The sequence below is a fragment of the Piliocolobus tephrosceles genome, chromosome 12, assembly GCF_002776525.5.
Source record: "Piliocolobus tephrosceles isolate RC106 chromosome 12, ASM277652v3, whole genome shotgun sequence".
Taxonomy (NCBI): domain Eukaryota; kingdom Metazoa; phylum Chordata; class Mammalia; order Primates; family Cercopithecidae; genus Piliocolobus; species Piliocolobus tephrosceles.
In genome coordinates, this window is record NC_045445.1 from 43276083 (window position 1) to 43301899 (window position 25817).

The following is a 25817-nucleotide window of genomic DNA, read 5'->3' on the forward strand; positions in this document are numbered from 1 at the left end:
TGGTTTTGTTTTTTTTGGCAAGCCACAATTTCTCTGAGCATCAATTTCCTCATCTACAGACTGGAGATAACAACCAGAGAGTAGTGGGTTGAAAGTCAGGGCATCTGGATTGGAATCTCAAATTTGTCATTTACTAGCTGTGTGACCTGAGATACATCATCCTCTTCCCCCAATTTAGTTTCCTCTTCTGTGAAATGATAAGGTTAAGCTGAATGCTTCAGAAATTCCCCACCAACTCTAATACTTGAGACCTCAGGTAGTTCGGTTGGTTTTGAGAATTTAAAAAGTAACGTTGATGTATGTGAAAACACTCCGTAAGCCATAAAGTACTATACAGATGTTAAGAATATCAATATTTATCTAGTTCATCTAGAAAAAAGCCCTGCGGTTCTTCTCCAAATTTAGGGGCTTAAAATATTGTCTGTCAAGGTAGCACTTTCCTGGACCTTAGAAGTTTCTGACAATTCTTTGCAACTATCACTTGTTGAATAAACACAAATTTGGAGTAGGCAGGCCCACCAAGGCATCAGCAGTGCTACTGTGATTTCAAAGTTGAGCTCTTGGCCCAACTTAGAAGCTTAGGGACTTACTAAAAAAAATAGTGGGTATGGTGGGTGGCACCATGTTTTCTTCAAGACACTTAACAGTTAGAAGAGGCCCTTTCCATGAAGCTTGGGAGCCCAGTTGGTAAGAGAAAGCGGATTTCTAATCACTGACCCTACACACACCCATCTCCACCCCGCCTTTATGGACACCAAACCAAAGCTTTGTCACTCTATTAGCCACAGTGTGGATCTGGGAAACCCCCTGAAATGATAAGCAGCATGCTAGGGCATGATTTGCGAGGCCAGTTCATTCTGAGTCCAAGGCACCAGCTCAGGACCAGACCAGGTGAACACCTCGGAGAGGCCTCGGTGCCGGAGGAGAGCGGGTGTGGGCTTCCTGGGAGGGGAGTCCGAGGGTAGTCGGTATCTTCAGGGCGTGCGCGAGTGGTTGGGGGCTCCTAGGTGCATCCAGTGCAGAGTGGGAGGAGGGACCGGAGGAGCTGTGCGGTCCCTTTAAGACCCCAACGCTCGCCTAGCCAAAGGAGGGGGGGCTGCAGTGGGGGCGGTGTGTGATGGGAAAGTAGCCGGCTGAGTCTCACACTTTCTAACGATTTTTAAACTTTCGGGCCGGGGGAGCAGAAATAAAGCCATTGTGCCGGGGCGGAGAAAGGGTGCGTGCTTGCAGCGGCTGCGTGCTTGCGGACTTCCCGCCAGCGCCGAGTGGCCGGCTTCTCGGGCCAAGTGGGGAGCGAGCGGGCGGGCGGGCAGGTGGCCCCGGGCCGCGGCGCCCGCGCCTTGGCTCTGCCCCCGGGAGCCAAGCAAGCCGCTGCTCCCTCGTGGTGTGAGGGCGGTGATGTTTTTCCTCCCACCCACTTTTGAGTTCCCCCTCCCCCCTCGCGCGCACTCTAGCTCTCGCCACAACCTGCGAGCCCCAGACCTCGGACGAGAGCGCCTCGGAGCGCGTGCACGCGTGGCAGACGGAGGAGGCCAGTGCCCAGGTTAGTGAGCAGTGCCCAGCGCCCGCTTCCCTCACCTCCTTTTCCAGCCTTTGCACAGGTGGGTTGCCTTCTCTTAGCCGGAGCCGTCCCTGGAAGTTTCCCCAGGGTGCCCCAAATTCCCCTGCCACCCCAGCCGGTTCTATGGTCCAGCAGCTAGCAACCTGGATGGAGGTGGGGCCCAAGGCTTCTGACCAAAGCAAGTTGGGGGTCTCTGAATTCGAACTCACAGCTCGTCCTTCCCCACTCGGCCTGCATTTCTCTATGCTCTGACGCTTTGAGAGGTCACTTGGGTACTCCACCCTGAGCTACCCAAGGGGCTCTGCAGTCCCTTTAATCACTGCCTGTGTTACTGAGCCTGTTTTCTCATTTTGCTGATGAATATGTGGTAAAGTTAATGTAACGGGGTAGATGGGCGAAAGGCTCCCTATCCTGTGCTCTGGCCATCTGCCTCATTTTTTGGCCCTGACTACCGGGGTCAGAATTTGAGACACTAGGCTCTGAAAGCAACGTGGTGTATTGCCAGAGCATAGGGCCCGGAAAGCCTGCTTTCCAGTCCCTCCCAGCCCTGCCACTAAAGATATTTGAGTTCTCTGTGTCCCCCCAGTGCCCATTTTGAAGGTGAAGTTGTGTGGAATGAAATGAAATGATAGAAAGGTGTTTTGCAAGCCAAATGCGAGGCATTGTTTGGCAGTCATAAGCAGCAGTGAAGGCATTTCCTCCAACAAGAGATACCCTGGGTTAAAACTGCCATTTTCAGTGGCAACACACCACCAGTTAACCGAACTTTTCTTGCTGGGTGGTAGAGTGGGGAGAGGATTTCAGCTGATGGACAAGGGCCTGAGACTCCAGTGTCTTTCTTATTGTTTGTCGGAAAGAAAATTGCTACCCTAGGGGCTGTCCCACAGATGATAGTCAATGTGAGATTACAAGGTCAGTCAAGCCTCTCGGAAGGATTAAAGAGACACTGTGGGGCGTGAAGAACTGGCTGACATGTGTTCATCCCTTATCCTTCCTGTGGGTATGTCTCTTTGCTTCTGTTCTACCCAGGAGACCTGTTCTGAAAGTGGGCTCCTGACACTTGATGGCCCAGATTGCCTTACACTCACAGCTGAGCAAGGAGCAGTTGGTCCCTTTGCTTAATGCAAATGAACAATGTGAATGCTTGTTTCATGGAAGCACCTTAATAAATACCTTTCTTTTGGTACTTGATACATTTCTTTCTCTTGTAAAACACAGGAATTCTCCCATCCCACCTCCGCTACCAGTGTTAGTTGCAGGGTTTTGTTTTTTTGTTGTTGTTGTTGCTTTCTTGTTGGGTCCTGGATCCCCTGAAACATGTCAATGGCTACATGTCTAAGTAACCTGTAAAAGAGCCAGTGCGAGTTCAATGGCACAATAGCCTGTGTGAAGCAGACAGAGAGTTAATGCAGAAATAACTCCAGTTAACTGGGTCAAAGTATAATTTGAAAAATTAAGGACAGTTTGGCTCTTTGCAAGAATAAGAGTCGGCTAAGTTTGCTGAGCAGTGCTTGCTTCTGTTTACTGCTGCAGTCCCAACACATGTTTTGAACCACCCCCTTCCCCAAAAGAAAAAGCTGAAGAGATAAAGAGAAATTGAGCAGTGAGGAGATCTGGCGAGGGAACTCTTCTTGGTTCATATTTCTGCACAGAATACAAAGGCAGGACTTCAGGATCTTGTAAATCAAAAGTGAATATTTATAAAGCGATTCATTTTCTGATGTTCTCCATCACAGCCTGGGAGGCCACACAGATGACAGGAACGCCAAAAGAGATTAATTGGTCTCTAGTTACCAACTTTTTTATTTGCTTACAATATTAGTTGGGACCTAAGAAAGGCAAAAAAATCTATGAGCTGTTTTCTTGCCAACGTGAGTTAGGAAGCAATGCTACTGTTCACCGAATCGCCCAACCATTGTACAAGAAAAGCAGCCCTGTTGATTCTTGCATGGGGAGACCCTAAAACCGTGGTTTCAGAAACACCCACTGAAATCCATATATGAATGTCATAAATTGGATTTCAGTGGTTAAAAATCTTTCTCTTTCGGAGGCTTGGGGAATAAACTTATTAGAGTAGGCTCAGGAAGAACCTCACTGAGGTGGGTAGCTGTGTTAAATTGTTAATGAAAATGTTTTGTTTCAAAGAAACGTGGTAGCCCTCAAGGGACAGTGACATTCTGAGTGATTGAAAGTGGGCCACAAACTCACAGAGGGGACCAAGACATCAGAACTCAGGCCTTTGGGTGGGTAGGAACATGTTCTAAGAGAATTTGGTTCTTTAAGGAGCAGGGAGGAGGTAAAGAAAGAAGGCAGACAGTGCTGCAAATTTTGCCTGATAGCACAAATTACTCTATCATCAGTTCTTCCTTGGTTATGCATTCATAATTTGAAACCGTGGATTTTGAATGACCCAGGCAACTTCATAGCATTTAAATAGGAGCTGTGCATCAACTTCAGAGCCCAAATATATTCAGCTCTCCAAAATGATCGTTTTGCATTCCTTCAAGTTCTTTATGTGCAATATTTAGTTTGGGCTCTCTGGAAAGATCAATTAGTTCATTTCCCATTCAGATTGAATCTGGTGTTTTTAGAACATTTCAATATTTTCAGATCACCCATTGGAAGAATTTTGCAAACTCTGTAGAAATGACCCGTGACTAGATATGAACTACTGCAAACTTTCTGTGTTCCAAGGTTCAAAAGGTTTAAGATTTCTACTCCTTATACTGGGAATGCCAATCTTATGTTTTGAAGAACTGTAGTTGCTTTAGTGGTTTTTTGCATGGTGGTGCAAGGTAAACAAAGTATTTAATTTGCCCAATTTCCCCCAAAAATGGCCCATTTGAAATCTCCATTTTATAATGGACTTCATGGGGGAGGAATATGTCTGAAACATTTTAAGCAATAAAACTTTTCAGGTGTTTAATTGCATCCATTTGCTAATTACATCTGTCTTTTCCAACATTAGTTGCCAAACCAAAGATCCTTGTAGATCTCATAGAGGACAGAGAAGAAACTGATCAATTTGTACTTCATTCCTAAAGGATTAATGGTAAAAGTAGTCTTGAAGCTAAGATTAGTTAACTTTCATTTCAGAAATTGCTTGGTCTCATGCCTGTTACTTTTACCTTGTTTGCTAAAATAACCGCTTTTGCAAACTAAAGTTTCCCTTTTCTCCCAAAAAAATTTCTTGAGAAATCAACTTTAATTCCCTTAGAAAGGAAGATTTCAAAATTTATTTTCATTTTCCTGTGACTTGCCTGTAAGGACTTAGCCTCAGCTTTGGATAGGAATGCACCCTCTTTCACTTGAATTTTCGCCCACAAGCTTTGCAAGACAGGAGAGGCAAGTCCTTTATCTTGTGCAGGCAAACAATACTTACACTTATGTAAATTCTCTGGCATTTTTTTTTCTAGAAGGTTAGAAGCCTGAGCATCAGTGACCTCTATCAGTTCCAGATCTGTGTTAAGTCTTTTTTCTGCTTTCTTCCCAACAGCTTGAAGGTTCTGTCACCTTTTGCAGTGGCCCAAATGAGTAAAAAGTGGAAAATGGGAGGCATGAAATACATCTTTTCCTTGTTGTTCTTTCTTTTCCTAGAGGAAGGCAAAACAGAGCAAGTAAAACGTAAGTGTCTTGCATTTGGAAAATAATACACTTTTTATAATGTCTTTGAAAATGTGGCTATAATCTGTAGCAATTGTGATTTAGCCCAAATGTGGCCGTGCCATTATTCTAAGAGAAGAAAGTGAATGTTACTGGTTTATGCATGAATTGATAAAAGAATGAGAGCTTTGAATCAGGCCAACTAAATTTGGGGCTGTTTTTCTGATTATCATGTAGTTTTTGTCTCATAGAACACATGACACATTAGCTTATTTTCTCTTTCCTGTTGTAAACTATACAAATCTCATTACATTTTACGTAACTCTAGAAATATCTGACAGATGAGCTGGAATTTTCCCAAATTTCAGACTCTTCAGCAAAGGCTTTCAGTTTATGAAAAATAATGACACAGAAAAGAAAAAAAGAAAAAGAAAAAGAAAAGCAGTCTCTGCCTATTCCCTTATGCTGAAAAATGAGGAAGGACGAAACCTTCCTATGAACTGGGCTCAGATGAAAAATCCTTTGAGGAAATTGAGATTCCAGGGACCGTTAGCAAATTGGATGCCATTTATTGAAAAGAACATCCCTGCAAAGCCAGGGAATATTTCTAGAAAGTCAGCGATCCGTGTAATGGGCTAACACATTGGAGAAAGCAGAGAGTGGCAGGAAGTGGGGGCGGGGGGGATAATTAACCCTTCTTGCTGCCACGTTTAGGAGATTTATGAGTAACTGTCGACATCTCCGTTCTTGCTGCCTTTGCACAGTGTGGGTCTTACCTTCTTTGGGCCACTTGCAGCCACCTCTGAGGTAGATACTTGCTCTAAATTTGAAGGAAAAGCCTAAGCTCTAGTTCTCCTTTTTGACAGCATCAAAAGAAGCACAAAGTGGAATTGGTCCAAGAGGGGCATTCTCTGCTCCACTGAACTTATTCATGAGAAGGAGCTGTGAAAATATTCATGGTAGGAACTGAAGCAGCATCTGAAGCCCATCACTTAAACCTTTATCTCTTTTATCACATAAGTTAAATAGATCAGGCAGAAGGCTTGCTGACAAGGAGAACAGTGCCAAGCCTATTCCATCCTTAAGTGTGTTTCTGTCCCACTACAATTTTCATAGTAAATGTCATCTTCTTCCTGGGAGAAGTAGTGTTTAATAGTGTTTTTGATTAGGCTTTTGAGCATGAGCGGTCTATGGTGATATCTAGTATGATTGGGACACAAAAGGAAGTTTAGTGGGGCATGATCTCAGCAAGGAAGCTTGGATCAGCCTTTACTCTTGTATCCCTCAAATTGCATCCTTCTTCTACCACTTGAATATGGTTCATCTCAGAATCCTCCTCTTCTAGAAGCCCTCCTTGATTTAAGTGGATGTGACAGAAGCATCCATGCATTGTCAGCTCAGCTCACAGTTAGCTGGGCTTAGGGATGAAAAATTACTCAATAAGTACAATGTACATTATTTGGGTGATGGTTACACTAAAAGTCCAGACTTTATATCCATGTAACAACATATCCATGTAACAAAACTGCACTTGTACCCCCTTAAATTTATACAAAAAATCTTCCTGTCTTAGAGAGAAACTTCCCTTATAGCCTGTTAATGATGACCTCATGGGGAAAGCTTGTAACTCTCAGAAGACCATCTCTTATGGAAAGCCTTTCATATTTATGAAGAATTGAATAATATTATCCATGAAACTTAGACAAAGAAAGATGTGACTTAAAAAATAATTACAAACCCAAATCTACTACTTTCTAATATTTCCTTGTGCTGATGAATTTGTTCCAAGCCCTTTTGATATTCAGTTGGTGCCAAATTGATTATGTAACAGATGGCCTAGGGCACCAGATCTGGTCCAGTGTTTGAGGCTTATTGTCAGATGATGAGGCTAAGGTCATGGTCCTTCCCTTAATGAGCCACTGAGCATCATCATTTGTGTCCACGCCCAAGCTAACTGTTCTGAAGACATGCAAAATCATCTCTGCTAAAGAGAAAACCTCAAAGCATATGTCCTATGTATGTTGCCTTGATATATACATGCACATATACAAACACACACAATATGCATGCACAGAGATTTATATTGCAGCTCTAACAGTGAGAAGTTAGAAGCAGTGGAAATGTCAGTTCATAGATAAATAGTTACAAAAATGATCCAGGTAACGTAATGTAATGCTACCATTAAAAACACTGTTTATTGAAAATTTGGCGGCCCTGAGAAATGCTTTTTAACTTATTTTTAAGTTTCTTAAAGTATAAAATTAATGTGTATGCTTATTATGCAAAACAACATGAAAGCATCTGAGCTTCATATGGAACATGTATCCCTAAACTCCCATTCCACTCTCCTGGGATAACCATTGTTAGTGGTTTGCTGTGTGTTCTTCCAAACTACTTTCTTTGTTTTATAAAATTATACATACATGTCTGTACAAGTTTTTGTTTTACAAAAATAGGATATTATATACACTTTTCTGTGACTTGTTTTTGCTCAATAATGTGTGTAGGACATCCTTCCATGTCAATACATTGCAATATAATAGTGCCGTATTCTTTCTAATGCCTGCATAGTTTACAGTTGCATAAGTTTGCATTGGGTTGTTTAACTAGTCTATATTTGTAGATACTGAGGTTGTTTCCGGTTTTTGCTGTTAAAAGTAAGGCATGTATCTTTAGGCACTTATTCAAGTATTTGTGAGAAATAGTTGAAGTGCATGTTCAGTTTTAATCTTGATAAGTACTGCCAAATTGCCCTTCATATAAGTTGTATTAATTTATGCTCCCACCATCTATGTATGAAAGTACATTTCTAATTCCTTCACCAAGATTATAATCAATCTTTGTATTTCGGGGCCATTTTAATAGGACAAATAATCTGTCAGTTTTTCTTGGTACTTTTCTGTTTCTACAGCGTCTTTTCAATTATGTATTAGTTCAATTTTATTTCTTCAGTGTATTGTCTGTTTTTTAGTTTGGTTGCTTGTGATATTTATTTGTTAAAAACTTATTAACCTTTTATATTTTAAATATTTTTTTGATATGCCACTTGTTTTAATTTTTAAGTTGTATCTTTCCCATATAGAAGTTTTAAAATTTTATGTAGTCAGACCTGTCATTCATTTTCTGTATGGCTTCTGGATTTCTTATTCCTAGGAAGGTCTTTCTCACCCTATATTTTTATATTTTCTTCTACTGCTGCCATAAGTTTATGTTTTACCCATAGTTCTCTATTCCATCTGAAATTTATATTCCCGTATGGTATGCAATGGGGAACTAATTTTTTTTAAATCTCCGGATGGTAGGTTTATGAATGTTATTTTTGCTCACTTTTATGCTTCTGTCTATTCCAAAATTTCCACAATTGGCAAGTTTCACTTTTAAAACAGGAGAAAAGCTCTTTTTAAAGTAAAAATACATCTTATTTCCCATATTTTTACTGTGCAATTCTAGAGACAAGTTGGTATGGGAGTAGATGAAGAAATAGAGGGGTTTTCTAAAATTAAAAAGGAAAGCAACTAGAAAACCTTCAGAAAATGGGTAAGAGTAGGTATGGGTCATCAACTCTTCATGTCTCTCCTTGTCTGACACCATTTTACCAAAAGAAGGCAAAGATTTTTATCTTGCAGGGGCTGGTTAGAATATAAGCTTTTGGGTCAAGAATTGTGCTTTGTAGCCTGTTTGCTCTCCTATTTGGGGCATCAGGGTGGAATGACGGGGGATGCCATTATGATCAAAGATGCTCACTCAATTGATTCAGAAATCTGAAGACGTGGAAAAAATGCTTTGTTTGTGGAAAGCTCATCACAAGGAATGGTGAAGGTGGGTGCTGCCACTTGCTGGTAGCTAATTAGCCATAGTTACAATTTCTCTTATAAGAGGCAAGACAGGCTCAGGAAACCCGAAAGTACTGATAGTGCATTGCAATGGATGAATGAGCCATTTGTTGCTTACATAAAAGTTTGTTACTGTTCAGCATCAGCAAGGTTTGAGGTCTTTAGCTGGGAAAAGGTCCTTCTGTATAACTCCATTATGCTCTGTTGTTAAAGTTGTAGTCAATGAAGCCAGGAAACTCTTTTGAAGTTCAAAAGAGCGTAACATTCACAGCATAATATTCATGCAAATATGGGACAAATGGGCTGAAGAGTTTGCCCCTTTGGCAGATCTAACTTAGGTAATGAACTATTGATCAAAGTGAGGTTGAAGAATTGAGTTGTTAAGAATATTCAATTATGTATTTCTAATAGACCAGCCTGTGCCAAGTCTGGCAAAGGTTCTGGAGAGAGAAATTGTTCATGTATTTCATGGAATCCACTACTGCTTTACAAGGTGAGTTAACTGGATCTTCAAGGAACCAGATTGTCACTTATTTTTCTCCTCAAGAGAAAAGCTTCCAACATTCAGATTTGGCTAAAACTGGGCCTCTGGACTTCTCAGGAAAGGCAAGCTACCAAAACATTGAAGGGAAGGAAGAAGATACTTAGAAAGTTTGAAACATGTGAAGCCCACTTAGAACTTCTCTGTCTATTGTGAGAGCCAGCCAGGAAGGTGTGGGTTTTCCTGCTCCAGATTCTCCCTTGGACATTTGAGGTGATTGTTGAACAAGCAAATGAGTGGACCTATTCACATCTTAGAAGTTTAATTAAGTGGAAGTAGAAGAAAGGAATACTTAAAATTAGATAGCTTAATGCTTTTCAAAGTATACTCTTAATTCTTTTTTATTTTGGTGAGGGGGCAGTAGGTTTTGTAATGGAGGCTCTGTAGTTAGCCTAGATCCAATCCCCAGCTCCTTGACTTACTTATGTACCTTGGGAATGTTACCTAACCTCTCCAGCTTTAGTTTTCTTGTCAGTACAGTAGGGGAAATAATAGCATAATGAGCGTGAGCATTGTCATTTGAAGAAGAAACGAGATTGTGTACACCAAGTGCTTTGCATAGTGGCTGACACATAGTAAGTTTTTCGTAAGTGGTTGCTATTAGAGCAATTCTCTTACAAGTCAAAGATATTATCCCCTTAATTTTAAGGTGAGAAACTTGAAACTCGATGAGGTCAAGTGACTTTATACAAGGACAAGCAGAAAGGCCCAGCCAGAGCTAGAACCAAAACCCAGGTCTCCAAATTAAGTGTTCTGTTCACTATACCTATCTGCCTCCTGGAATTCTTTGAGAAAGTCAGTTCATTGTCTTGAATAGAAGCCCAGTCCTTTATACATGGCAGCCACTTAATACATAAGGGATGACCCAAGTAAATAAATGAAGATTTTCTAATCCAAATTCCTAAGAGGGGTAGTATACTATTTGGGAGTTAAAAGACTGAGACAAGGATAAAAAATTTTCAGGAACCTACATTAGCTAAACCAAAGGAAAGTTGTGAGGAAGGTTAAAAGTATGTGCCTCTATGTCTATGCTTCTTATATTTCCCTGACTTCTCAGTAGGATTGGAATGTCTTCATAGTTTAATGGAACGAGGACTATGCTTAAAGTCAAGAGACCTGGTTTCTGGTCAGTCTTCCATTGTTTGCCGTGTGGTATTGGTTGAGTCATTCGTGTTCTTTGAAGTAAAGATTTACTACTTACAAATTGAAAAGAATTCTTGACTTCTGGACTGAAAACTAAAGAATAGTATAGGGGCTGGGGAGGTGGAACAAGGGAAACAAAGGCCCTGGTTTTGTGCACTTGGAGCAAACCATATGGATGTTTAATATTGTCACAAGGTAATTGCAAAGAATATTTTATCCATTTAAGATTTGTAGCCTGTCCGCTTCTAGAAAGATTAGATACACATTAGAGATGAAAGAATAGGAGCAAGATAATGTTTTTAAAGATGAAATAAAATAGAGGCCATCTGAAGATAATAGATGTTTTTAACATTTGATTTAGTAGATTATAGCATTTATAATGTAAATTTGGCTTATGCCTCCCAAAAGAATGAAAAGAGAAACTTTGGGTTTCTTGTCAAGAGAAAGTTTACAGTTTCATCTACAGAGATTATTCCCACCTCTAACCCACTCAAGCAGTATTGATCATGGGATGTTTGAATAAGGTACATTCTGAGTAACCTTGGTTTCAGAGAAAAAAGAATTGTCTGTTTGGCGTTTCTTTACTGACCCTCTATAAAGGAAGAAGGCAAATATTATAATTCAATAAAGGACTTTCTATAAGCGTAAGGAAATGCATTCCAGGTACTCTCCCTTTGAATGATCTAAATTGCAGGATAGAACATGGAAATGTTAAATAGATGTTTAACACATCTACTAGACTGGATTGTCAACTATCAGATGCCCTAAGCAAGCTTTCTATTAACATGATTTGTTTCTGATTTTAAAATAGATGCTCATTGTTAAACATTCAAAAGGTGCATAAAAGTATAAGGAAAGCAAAAATGAGCAGTAATCACAATGTGTATGGATAACCATAGTTAATTGATATATATACTTGTAGTCTTTTATTCTAAGCTCAGTTATACAAACATATTAGTTTACAAAACTGAAGCACTTTTTAAACAGGATGGATCAGGGTTTGTTTATTTATTTATATAAATTTAGGGGGTACAAGTGCGGTTTTGTTATAAGGATATTTTGTGTAGTGGTGAAGTCTGAGCTTTCAGTGTAGCCATCACCTGAATTGTGTACATTGTATCCAACAGGTAATTTCCTCATTCCCCACACTTCTACCTCCCACCTTTCCACATCTCCAGTGCCTATTTTTTCCAAAATGTATGTCCATATATACGCATTATTTAGCTTCCACTTGTAAGTGAGAACATGCAGTATTTGGCTTTTTGTTTTTGAGTTGTTTCACTTAAGGTCAATTCACAATGGGAGTCTCTAAAATGCACCTGTAGTGAAGAGATATCCCATGATGTCTGTAAGTGAAAGCTGAGTGGTTTAGATACCAGTTGCAGGATATACATATTTGATTCTATTGTGAAAAGTTCAAGAGCTCAACTTTTATTCTTTACCAAAGGGAGCAAAAGTATTCCTGATCAAACAGAAAGTCTCCCTTCACAGAGATTTGCACCGCTAAAGTGCTGATAGGAAGAACAATTTGGTTTTTTGAACAGACATTTTTATTTTTGCCCAAAGTCCTAAGTCATATGACATGGAAGAGATGATATTTGTCTGAAAAAAATATTAAGGTCAGATTTCACCAGCTTAGCAGCGTTTCTGTAAAAGGATCTCCTTTCGATGGGTTTGCCCACCTGCTAATAGGAAAGTGAAATAACCACAAAGCAAGTAGTGAGAGGGCCATGCTGTGGGAGGCCCAGGCAGGTGAATCACAAGGTCAGGAGTTCGAGACCAGCCTGGCCAACATGGTGAAACCCCGTCTCTACTAAAAATACAAAAACAATTAGCTGGGCGTAGTAGTGGGCACCTGTAATCTCAGCTACTCGGGAGGTTGAGGCAGGAGAATCACTTGAACCCAGCAGGCGGAGGTTGCAGTGAGCCGAGATTGTGCCTCTGCACTCCAACGGGTGACAGAGCAAGACTCCATCTCAAACAAAAAAACATAAAATACTCAATATATAATTTTGGGCAGGTGATCCAGCAAGAAGGAAAAAGATAATTAACTTCTGAATGAAGGAAAAAGCTGCATACACAGGATGGAGAATTTTGCTTCTTCATTACTTTCTTTTTTTCTGGTGTCCGCAGACTGGAAATGAAGTCTTAAAGTCCTGAGAAAATATGACACAGAGTCTTCAACTCTAGAAATCCAATTGTCAGAGAAATAAGAAACGTTTTCCCCTTAACTACTATATCTTGCCCTTCCTACATTCTGCTTCAAGTTTGATAAATGACAGAAGAGAAGCACTTATGCCTTTATTTCTTCTTCACTCTTCTAGTAGCCTTTTTAAGAAATAAATAATTTAAAAGGAGTTTGTTTACTTGGTGTGTCCACTCATATAATGAATAGCAGAGATTCATCTTTTTTTCCATCGACCACGTGTTATAATAGAATAAATATTATTGTAATACTTACATGACAATGTGTCTACAGTAATAGCTCTTATCAAAAACAGTTCTTGGGAATTTTTTCTTGATTTTGGACTGGTGATGAAGTTACTGACCTTTGCCTAATCCTGGGAGCTGGTCAGTAATGACTGGCAAAACACTGATGGCATAGTGACACGTATCTGTTGTTATTTACTTTTTTGTCATCATTGTTCCTATTAACAGGGGCCCCTAAAGTAGCAGAGATAGCCACCTCTAATTAGGGCAAGCTGATACATTTGAAAAATAGCTGTGATGTTGCAGGTTGAAGGTCCATCTCACATGTTAGTTGGAATTCCTTTGGTACCAAATTCTGCTCTCAGACACCATTAGTTAGCAGTAAGTCATGCACCCTCCAGTTTCTCTCTCTCTGTTATTGGCAAGTGATCACCTTAATTTTCTTCCACGTATCACCTGGAAGCTGGCGAGGCATCCTTATTTCAGTAAAATGAGCAGATTTGTGCTTTTTGTCCAAGATGATATACTGGAGTTTTACGTATTATTGATTATACTGCATAACTCATTAAATTCTTTCCTGGGTAATGTCAACAACTTTTTAAAATTTCAAATTTATAAGCATGTACTGAAATTGACTTTATCATAGTTTCTCAAATTTGGTGATTGTCCAATGTGTTCATGGTGAAATTAGTATAATTGTGCTAACCACTCAATATTGGACAACCATGCTCAAACATGTCTTAAAAATTATGGTGTTCCAGCACTTTTGGAGGCCGTGGTGGGCGGATCACCTGAGGTCGGGCGTGGTGGCAGGCGCCTGTAACCCCATCTACTCGGGAGGCTGAGGCAGGAGAATTGCTTGAACCCAGGAGGCAGAGGTTGCAGTGAGTAAAGATCGTGCTATTGCACTCCAGCCTGGGCAACAAGAGCAAAACTCCATCTCAAAAAAAAAAAAAAAAAAAAATTATAGTGTTTACTTTTTTGATGTGCTATAAAAATATGAGTGTCAGTAATTGCAGAAGCATTGTTTAATAGCACTAATGGCATTACTGTTCAGCTCCTTGTCTGCCTTCAGTTCCTAAATTTGCTCCTTCCAGGAGTTGTAGGTTTCTGTCTGGGTCGTAATTAGCCAAATCCCATGCTGCCGAGATAATAAGACCAATACAGTTGATGAAATACCTTTATGTTTTCATTTTAGATCAGGTTTCTATCAGCAGTTAGTGTTTGAGTAAGATATTTGCATCCTCAAGAAACATAGTTTGGAAGACACTGGTATGTGGGATAAATGCCACGTGAACAAATGAGGAAAGTGCTGTTAGGTTTAAAGAGAATGAAAAATAACTTTTAGCTGGGGTAATCTTGTGTTCCCATCAAGATTTCAAAGCCCTTAAAAGCATGAGCACTATTTTATACATGATGTATTGTCACTGATATAAATACAAAAATGCAAAATAGTCTCTGCCAGCTGCACTATTTTATATAGTCTTTGTTGAGTATTACTTGACTTCACTACAAACAACATTGATTTTTAAAAGGTGATCAAAGCTGTGTTAAAAAGGTATAGTGGAAAGATAATTTGAGAAAAGGTTAGTAAAGAATATGTGGAAGCTCTTTACTTTCCAAGTTCTAAAAACAGTGACCTGCACCTTACCAACTATGTAGCAGGAAAGGCAGAATTCTGTAAAAGTTATAGTCCTTGGTTCTAAAGCTACAAGATACAGGTTTGAATTATATTTCCATACCTTAATTAGTCATGTCAACTTGGGCAAGTTACCAAACCTCTCTATGCCATTGATTCCTCAGTGGTAAAATGGGGCCAATAATGATACCTACCTTGTAGGGTTGTTGTAAGAATTTAGTGAATTCAGATATGTACAACTCTTAGAGCAGATCCTGCCTCATAGGAAATGCCCAACAAATATAACTTGTTTTTATTTTTGTTATCACCATTCTCATTTGGTTCTATATTTTTCTTGCACTTGGTTCCCTGGCTGCTTTTTACACTTATCATCTACCTCCTAGCCTTTGAGCCAAATTAGGGGCAGAAAATTCAGATGGCTCAGCTTTCAAACTTTGTCTAATAATACTCCTTAGAGGCTGAATTTGGGGAAGGTGTAATCTATTGGCTGAAATCAGTTATTTGGGTTATCTGTGGTTTCCAAGAATAATGGTGAACTCACATATATTGAAGCGATCCATTTAATAGTATCAGCGAAATAATCTATCTTAAAGACTTTTTAGAGAATAGATAGCAACTTGGCTAAAAGTTACATATTAAGAACACCTTCCTCATCACATCAATATATACTGTCCTTTTGGAAACAGACTTTCCTGCAAGTCAGAATCTTAAACAGTTTGGAAGAGAGTTTTAGAAATGTGCGAATGCGCTTGAAACCCACATTTGTATAGCTTGTTTTATTTTAGTGCTTAAGTAGTCTTTTCAGTGGTCTTTATCTTTTATTATCCCCTTTCATCTTTATCAAGTAAGAAAAGGGTAGATTTTTCAACCATGCAGAACATATAGCTGATAGAAAAACTTATTCAGTTTCATATGTTAAATAGGTAAATATTATATCAATCTCTGATTGAGCTAATCCAAGCAAGAAAAATAATTCAGAATCAAACGCATAATATACAGGTTATAGCTTACTCTGCAATGTGGATTTAAATCTACAAAGTAACTTTTAGCTTACCTCCATTCGAGTTTTAGTTGCCCCAGACCCATGTAAGTATGAATATTTATGCTAGCCTAGTAATGCCATTTGAAGGAGCCACCTTGTAGGATTTGCTTCCACATGTATGCTCACATTCTTTCTGAAATGTTGAAATAAGTTGTATATGTGAAATGCAAATTACTTAAATGTTTGTTGGTGAGACTACACATTTATTGTACAGAAACAGTAACTCTCATCTCACCGAAATGGTAGAGAAAGATGCCTTATTTAGATGTTAGTCTTGGGAAATTCATAATCATCTCTCATCAGTTAAATATGCTGCGATTATTAACATATTTAAAATATTTCTTACCATGTCCTTGAATGTTGTGGAGCAGAAGTTTAATTTGTGCCTATACCAAAAAAAAAAAGTATTGCTAAGACTTGACTGAAAAACACTCAAATTCTGCCTTAAAATATGTTCTGCTTTCTTTCAACTAATAAATATTTTGAGCACCTACTTTTAGCCCACAAATAGAGATTAATATAACAATGTTGACAATGATGATAGTATCATAAAAGGGGAAATAAAAATGGTTACTAAAATGAATATATATTCAACCTTGCTGATAAGAAAAAGAAAGAAATATTGGTTCAATTTTCCCTTACTTACCAAGTTGCCAAAACTTTAAACAGTCCATTGCTGGGCATTCTCACTCACTGCTAATGGGAAAGTAAATTACTGCAGCTTTTCTGGAAGGTAGTCTGGTAATGTAAATAAAAATTTTGAAAGTACTCAAAACATTTGACCCAAGAAATCTACTTCTAAGATTTTGCATTAAGAAAATACCTAATGTTGCAAACAGAACTTTATATATAAGGATCTTTGTCATAATTTATTTAATGGAAAGAAATGGAAACAACCCAATATTCCAAGATAGGGGATTGGTTAATAAATTGTGGTTCAGCTGTGTATTGGTTTAGAACTATGTAATTAGTCATGAGGTATGGGGAAACTATTTAATGTCACAGGAATGTTCTGATATGTTAATTTATAATGTAGTTTATAAAATGTATATAACGTGTGCTGTTAATTTTGTAATAAAACCTTTATACACATAACCCATGGGAAAAAAAAGATCAGAAAGAACTTCCTATTTCCAGTCTGATACATAGTGATCTTGGAGGTTGATATTCCTGTTGTCACAAGAAAAAAAAACTGAATGAACTGAAAATCAACAATAGATGCAGTAAGATGGGAAATAGAAATAAAAGGTATACAGATTGGGAAGGAAAAAACAGCATTACCTTTGTTCATAGATGACATGTCTTTCTGCGTAGAAAATCCCAATGGATCAACAACAATGACAAACACACTCCTGTAACTAAGAAGTGATTATAGCAAGGTTGAAGTATACAAGGTTAATATAAAAGTCAATTGCTGTTCTGTCTACCAGCAATTAACAAGTGGAATTTGAAATAAAAAATACAATATTATTTCTATAAAGACTCCTTAAAATGAAACAGGTGTAAATCCAACAAGATATGTACAATATCTATATGATGAAAGCTATAAAACTCTTATGAAAGAAATAAAAAACTAAGTAGAATGGAGAGATACTCCATGTTTGTGGTTAGGAAGACTCGATATTGCCAAGATGTCAGTTTTTCCCAACTTGATGAATAGATTCAATACAATATCAGTAAAAATGCCAGCAAGTTATTTTGTGGATATCAACAAGCAGACTCTAAAGTGTATATGGTAAGGCAAAACCCAGAACAGCCAACACAATATTAAAGAAGAACAAAGTCTTTACCCAACTTCAAGACTTACTATTAAGCTATGGTAATCAAAGTTATGAGTTATTGGCAAAGTAATAGAAAAATAGATCAAGGGAATGTAATAGAGAGCCCAGAAATAGACCCAAATAAACATCATCAACTGATCTTTAACAAAGTAATTAAATGGAGAAAAACAGTCTTTTCAATAGGTAGTGCTGGAACAACTGGGCATCCACATCCAAAATATAAATAAATCTGGACATGGATTTCACACCCTTCGCCAACATTTACTCAAAATGGAACACAAACATGAGTGTCAAATGCAAAACTAAAGAACTCTTAGAAGATAATATAAGAGAAAAATTTAGGTAACCTTGGATTTGGTAATGACTTAACTTTTTTAACTTTTAGTTTAGGTTCAGGGGTACATGTGCAGGTTTGTTAATACAGACAAATGTGTGTCACGGGAGGTTGGTGTACAGACAATTTTGTCCCCCAAATACTAAGCATAGTACTCAGTAGGCATTTTATCTAATCCTCTCTCTCCTCCCACCCTCATGCTTCAAGTAGGTCCTAGCGTCTGTTGTTACCCTCTTTTTGCCCATTGGTTCTCATTATGTAGCTCTCACTTATAAGTGAGAACATGCAGTATTTGGTTTTGTGTTCCTGCATTAGTTTGCTAAGGATAATGGCCTTCAGCTCCATCCATGTTCTTTCAAAGGACATGACCTCATTCTTTTTTATAGCCTCATAGTATTCCATTTGTGTATATGTGCGCATTTTATTTATCCAGTCTACTGTTGATGGACATTCAGGTTGATTCCATGTCATTGGTATTGTGAATAATGTTGCAGTGAACATATGCACGCATGTGTCTTTATGGTAGAATGATTTATATTCCTTTGGGTGTATACCCAATAATGGGATTGTTTGGACAAATGGTAGTTCTGTTTTTAGGTCTTTGAGGAATCACCACACCACTTTCCACAATGGTTGAACTGTTTTACACTCTCTCCAGCAGTGTATAACCTTCCCTTTTCTCCATAACCTTGCCAGCATCTGTTATTTTTTGACTTTTTAGTAATAGCCATTCTGATGGGTGTGAGATGGTATCTAATGATGAGTTTGATTTGCATTTCTCTAATGATAAGTGATACTGAGCATATTTTCATGTGCTTGTTGACTACGTGTGTGTCTTTTGAAAAGTGTCTGTTTGTGTCCTTTGTCTAATTTTTAATGAGGTTATTTATTTTTTACTTATAAGTTTGTTTAAGTTGCTTACAGATTCTTGATATTAGACCTTCATCAGATGCATAGTTTGCAAATATTTTCTCCCATTCTGTAGGCTGTTTACTCTGCGGATGCTTTCTTTTGCTGTGCAGATGCTCTTTAGTTAGATTAGATACCACTTGTCAATTTTTACTTTTGTTGCAGTTGCTTCTGGCATCTTTGTCATGAAATCTTTGCCAGTTCCTTCTTCTAGAATGGCATTTCCTAGGTTATCTTCCAGGGTTTTTATAGTTTTAGGTTTTACATTTAAGTCTTTAACCTATCTTGAGTTGACTTTTTGTATGTGGTTTAAGGAAGGGGTCTAGTTTCAATCTTCTGCATATGGCAAGCCAGTTATCCTAACACCACGTATTGAATAGGGATTCCTTTCTGCATTGCTTGTTTTTGTTGACTTTGTTGAAGATCAGATGGTTGTAGGTATGTGACATTATTTCTGGGCTGCTTATTCTGTTCCAGGCGATTACTTTTTAGATACAACACCAAAGGTTCTATCCAAGAAAGAAAGAATTGATAAATTTGACTTCGTGAAAATTAAAAATTTCTGCTCTGCAAACGACACTGTCAAGAAAATAAAAAACCACAGACTAGGAAAAATATTTGCAAGGGACATATCTGATAAAGGACTGTTATCCAAAATATACAAAGAACTCTTAAAACTCAACAATAAGAACACAAACAGCTCTATTTAAAAATGGACCAGAGACCTTAGCAGACACCTCACCCAAGAATGTATACAGATGACAAATAAGCTTATGAAAAGATGTTCCACATCATATGTCATCAGGGAAATGCAAATTAAAATAAGAGTGAGATACCGCTACACACCTATTATTATAGAATTGCCAAAATCCAGAACACTGACAACACCAAATGCTGGTGAGGATGTGGAGCAACAGGAATTTTCAATCATTGCTGATGAGAATGCAAAATGGTACAGCCACTTTGGATGACTGTTTGGAAGTTTCTTACAAAACTAAACTAAACATATTTTTACCATATGATCCAGCAGTTTCACTGCTTGATATTTACATCCCAAATTTTAAAATGTATGTCTCACAAAAACCTGCACATAGATGTTTATAACAGCTTTATTTGTAATTACCAAAACTTGGAAGCAGCCAATATGTCCTTCAGTAGGTGAATGGATGAATAAACTTTGGTAAATGCAAGCAGTAGAATATTACTCAGTGCCAAAAAGAAATGAGCTATCAAGCTGTGAAGAAACATGGAGGAAATGTAAATGCATATTACTAAGTGAAAGAAGTCAATCTGAAAAGGCTACGTACTGTATGATTGAAACTATATGACATTCTGGAATAGGTAAAACTGTGGAGACAATGAAAAGATCAGTGGTTGACAGGGGTTAGGGAAGAGAGAGGAATGAATAGGCAGAACACAGAATATTTTTGGGGTAGTAAAATTGCTCTCTTTGGTACTATAATAAGTGGATACACGTCATTATATATTTGTCCAAACCCATAGAATGTACAATACCAAAGGTGAACCTTAATGTAAATTGTGGACTTTGAGTGATAATGATGTGTCAGTGTAGGTTCGTTAGTGGAAACAGTTGTACCTCTCTGGCAGGGGATATTGATAATTGGGGACACTATGCTTGTGTGGCAGTGGTAACAGGTGGTATATGGGAAATCTCTGTACCTGTCCCAATTTTGTGAACATAAGACAGCTCTAAAAAATTAAGGGTTAATTTAACATATAAAAATACATAAATACATTTAAAGTATTTATACAATACTTTCCCACCCCCCACAGTTTATGGCTACATCAAATTTCTCTTCAGCAACTGCAAGCAAAGAAAGAAAGGAGTGAAATATTTAAGTTGTTGAAACCAAAAGGCTACCAATCTGAAATTCTGTATTCAGAAAATTTATCTTTCAAAAATAAATGATAAATAAAGACTTTCTCAGACAAAAAGTGAGAGAATTTGTCACCAGTAGACCTTCCTTGCAGGAACTATTAACAAAAATTCTTCATAAAGAAGAAAAATGTCGTAGGTCAGAAACTTGGATCTACATAAAGAAAGGAAGAACATTAGCAAAATAATAAATGAAATAAAATCTTTTTCTTTTTCTTAATTGATATAATAAAGAACAGTTTGTTCAAAATAAAAATAGCAGTGGTATCTTACATGTCTGTAGCTTATGGGAAAGTGGAATGAGTGACAGGTGTAATAAGGAATGGAAAGGAGGAATTGAGAAAATTCTGTTAGAACACACCTGTGCTACACATGCAGTGGTATAGTGTTATCTAAAAGTAAAAGTGGACTTGGATTAATGTAAATGTGTATTGTAAACTCTAGGGCAGCCACTAAAAACTTCCTTAAACAAAGTATAACTGATATAGTAAGAGAAGAGAGAAAATGGAATAATATAAAATGTTCAGTTAAAACCAGAGACGACAGAAAAAGAAAGGAAAACAAAAAAAAAGTAATAAAAAAACTAGGGCAATGAATAGAAAGTCATTGCAAATACGGTCAATATTAAACTAGCAAATCAATAGTCACTTTAAATGTGAATGGTCTATATAAACCAATTAAAAGACAGAGATTGTCAGGGGATTTAAAATCCCCAAAATCCAACTATGTGTTGTCTATAAGAACCACTTTATTTTTATAAATATTTCTAATAAATTTTATTGTGTACATTTAAGGTATACAACATGATGTTATGAGATACATATACATAAAAATTGTAACTATAGTGAAACAAATTAGTATATTTATTCATCTTACATAATTATCCATTTTCCCCCACAAGAGCGGTTATAATCATATTAATTGAACAATTTGTCCCTTCAAGTCAAATTCATCAGTTGTGATGGGTCAGATTCCTCAATTGTGACCAACCATTGAAGGTGAAATTCAAATTTTATTTTTTTAGTGGTTTTACTTTTGAGAAAATTTTTATTTCACCTCTCCCAATGGATAGACATTTATTTCAAGATACACTGCATCCTCTTATTGTCAATACTTCAAACCTACCAGCTACTGACATCTTGAAACAGCATAATTTGTTCTCCATGACTCCTGAAAGTTCCTCATGTCACCAACCCTCATATGACACCAATGTAAAGATGGCTATTTGTGGAAATGTGCTCACCACATTGCCAAGTGTCTTGGGTCTCCTTTTGAAAAGAATGTGTTTTCACAACAGCCAACATATCCCTGAAAATGCAGCTTCATCTTCTATTGGTATGGTCTGTGGAAGTCACAGAGACTGGAATTTCGGTCCATATTATGGTTGATAACTACAATTTCTGTTGCAAAGTATGCAAGCATTACTTTGAACTGCATCTAATGAAACTTGGTGGTCTAGGCCATTACTTGCAGATTGCCAAATCCTATTTTAGGAACAATGCTTTCAATTCCCTTTTATTACATGTCTCAGAACAATATCCTGTTAACTAATACGATGGTTCATTTTACTGCATATATGAAAAAAATTTCCTGTTAAACAATGTATTTTGACTTTTGGTTTTAGTATGTTTTAGTACAAATATCCAGGGACAAATTCTTCAGTTGAATACATCCAAGAGGCACATTGTTCAGTTGATCTGCTGTAATCTAATCATTTAATAAAAATTCTGAATACAATACACTATCATTAGCTATGGTTCTCATGCTGCACATTAGATCTTTAGGTTTGTTCATCCTGTATATCTGCTACATTGTATTTTTTGACCTGTATCTCCCATTTCCACCCCCCTCCACCAATCATAGTCACCACTGTTTTATTCTGTATCTCTGTGAAGTTGACCTTAAAAAAAAAAAGATACCACATAAAAGTGGGATCATGTGATATTTTTCTTTGTGTGTCTGGCTTATTTCACTTAGTGTAATGTATACCAAATAATATTTTCAGCTATACAAAAGAGATCCTGTTATTGCCATAAGATGAATTGACTTGGAGGACATTATGCTAACGAAAGAAACCTAGTTTAAATATAAAGACACAGATGGGTTAAAAGTAAAGGGATGGAAAAATATGTACTGTGCTAGCTCTAATCAAGAGAAAGCTGGAGTTGTTATATTAATTTCAGACAAAGAAGACTTTAGGACAAGGAAAATTATCCTGGAAAAATGAGGGGCATTACATATTAATAAGGGGGTATATTCTCCAAGAAAACATAACAGTCCTTAATGTGTTTGCACTTAACAAAGCATCAAAATACGTGAGGCAAAAACTGATAGAAATGCAAGGAGAAATACAAGCTATTATAGCTGGAGGCTTCTCTACCCCTTTATTAGTAATTTATAGATCCATCAGGCAGAAAATCAGTAAGGATGTAGTTCAATTTAATCATCAGTCAACCAGATTTAACTGACGTCTGTAGAATACTCCATCCAACAACATGAGAATATACATTCTTCTCAAGATCACATGGAACATTCACCAAAATAGACCATATTCTGGGTCATAAAGCATACCTTGTGAAACACAAAATAATAGAAATCATACAATGTATACCTCCACACCATACTGGAATTAAACTAGAAATCAGTAACAGAAACCTGTATAATTCCAAACTATTTAAAGATTAAAAACCACACTTCTAAATAATACATGGGTCAAAGAAGAAGTCTCAAGAGAAATTTTTAAATATTTTGAGCTAAAAGAAAATGAAAATACCACTTATCAAAATTTGCAAACTGCAGCAAATGCAGTGCTTAGAAGGAAATATATAGCAAGGAATTAATATATTAAAAGTGGAAAGATTTAAACAATAATACAGACTGCCACCTTGGGAAGCTAGAAAAAGAAGAGTAAATCAAATCCAAGCTAATCAATAGAAAATAAATTTTAATGGCTGCAAAAATACAGTTAGATAGAATGAATAAGATGTAGTATTTGGTAGCACAATGGGGTGCTTTTATGGATTGTGACATTGGTCATTTCTAAACTTTTTGCCTAAACCAGAATCACAAAGATATTCTTCTTGTGTGTTAGAAGTTTTAAAGAATTAGGTTTTAAAGTCTATAATCCATCTTGAGTTTATTTTTATATATCGTATGTGATGTGGATTAAGGTTCATTTTAGTTTATGTTTTGTATATTACTATCCAAATATTTAGGCAGCATTTGTTGAAAGTACTATCCCTTTTCCATTGAATTCCCTTTACACCTTTGTTGAAAATCAATAATTGACCACATGTGGATAGTTTTTGACTCTATTTTATTCTGTTGATCCATTTGTCTAACATTTTGCCAACACCACGTTGTCTTGAAAACGTCAATCTGTTGTTGTTGTTGTTTTTGCTTTTGAGACAGAATCTTGCTCTGTTGCCCAGGCTGGAGTGCAGTGGCACAATCTTGGCTCACTGCAACCTCTACCTCTCAGGTTCAAGAGATTCTGGTGCCTCAGCCTCCTGAGTAGCTATGATTACAGGCGTATGCCACCACGCCTGGCTAATTTTTGTATTTTTAGTAGAAACAGGGTTTCACCAGGTTGGCCAGGCTAGTCTCGAACTCCTTGCCTCAAGTGATTTGCCTGCCTCAGCCTCCCAAAGTGCTGGGATTACAGGCATGAGCCACCACACCCAGCCAAAAACTGTAATTTTATATTAAGTCTCCGACATGTTTCTTTTGCAAAATTGTTTTGGCTTTTCTACTTTCTTTGCCTTTCCATATACATTTTTCATTAGATTACCAATTTTTATAAAAGATCATGCTGGTAATTGGATTTAGATTGCATGGAATCTATAAATCACATTGGAGACAACTGATATCTTAACAATTTTGTGTCTTGCAATCCATAAGTAAAATGTATCTCTCCATTATTTAGGCCTTCATTGATTTCTTTCATCAGTGTTTTTTAGCTTTCTGAGTGAAGATTTTACACATATTTGTTAGATTTATACTTCAGTATTTTCAAGTTTTTGGGGAAGCTATTGAAAATAGTACACTTTCAACATTCAATTTCTAATTGTACATTATAAAATATATAAATGTGATTTATAAATTCTCTATAGTAACTTTTTAACAGATTCTTATAGATTTTCTATGCAGAAAATTATGTCCATTTGTGAATAGAAAGTTTTATTTTTTTACTTTCCAGTATATAGGCCTTTTATTTGTTCTTCTTACCCAATTTCACTGGCTAGTATCTCCAGGAGTAGTGAAGCAGACATCCTTGTATAATTCCTGATCTTAGGGGTAAAGCAGTCTCTTGCCATTAAGTGTAATGCTAGCTATAGGTTTTTTGTAGATGCCCTTTATCAGGTTGAGGAAGTACTCATTCTAGTTTGCTGAGACTGTCTGTCATGAATGGATGTAGAATTTTGTCAAGTGATTTTTCTGCATCTGTTGCAGTGATTACACGATTTTCCTTCTTTGGTTTATTGATATGGTGAATTACATTGATTGGATTTTGAATATTGAACTAGTCCTGAATTTCCAGGATAAGCCCTACTTGCTCATAAAGTATTATCTTTTCTGCATATTGTTAGATTTAGTTTGTTAAAATTTTGTTGAGAATTTTTGCATCTATGTTCTTAAGGGATATTGGTCTGTAGTTTCTGTTCTTGTAATATCTTTATCTGGTTTTGGTATCGGTGTAAAGCTTGCGTTAAATATTCAGTTGGGAAGTATTCCCTCCTCTTCAGTTTTCTGGAAGGGTTTGGTGGAATGTTTGATATAATTCACCAGTGGAGCCATCTGATTCTAGAATTTTTTTTGTAAGAAAATTTTCAACTACAATTTAAATTCCTTTAAAATATATAGGACTATTCAGGTTAGCTATCTTTTTTGTTTTTTGTTCGTTTGTTTGTTTGTTTGTTGTGAGACAGAGTCTTGCTCTGTCACCCAGGCTGGAGTGCAATGGCGCGATCTCAACTCACTGCAACCTCTACCTCCCATGTTCAAGCGATTCTCCTGCCTCAGCCTCCTGAGTATGGGATTATAGGCGCCCACCACCATGCCTGGCTAATCTTTGTATTTTTAATAGAGACAGGGTTTTACCACG

At 37.3% G+C, this 25817-nt stretch overlaps 1 protein-coding gene across 10 annotated transcripts in view; it reads left to right on the top strand.

Annotated features, from left to right (window-relative positions):
• Positions 1-1478: 1478 nt before the first annotated feature.
• CHRDL1 (chordin like 1) overlaps positions 1479-25817 on the top strand; it is a 116849-nt gene continuing 92510 nt past the window's right edge. For 4 of the 10 annotated variants that reach the window (XM_031936615.1, XM_031936620.1, XM_031936616.1 and 1 more), the window contains exons 1-2: positions 1479-1601; positions 5058-5185. In XM_031936615.1, coding sequence (XP_031792475.1) covers positions 5092-5185 — 94 coding nt within the window. In that variant the 5' untranslated portion in view covers positions 1479-1601; positions 5058-5091. The remainder of the gene's footprint in view (positions 1602-5057; positions 5186-25817) is intronic. The other 6 variants (XM_023203015.2, XM_031936617.1, XM_031936618.1 and 3 more) reach the window with 2 other exon arrangements.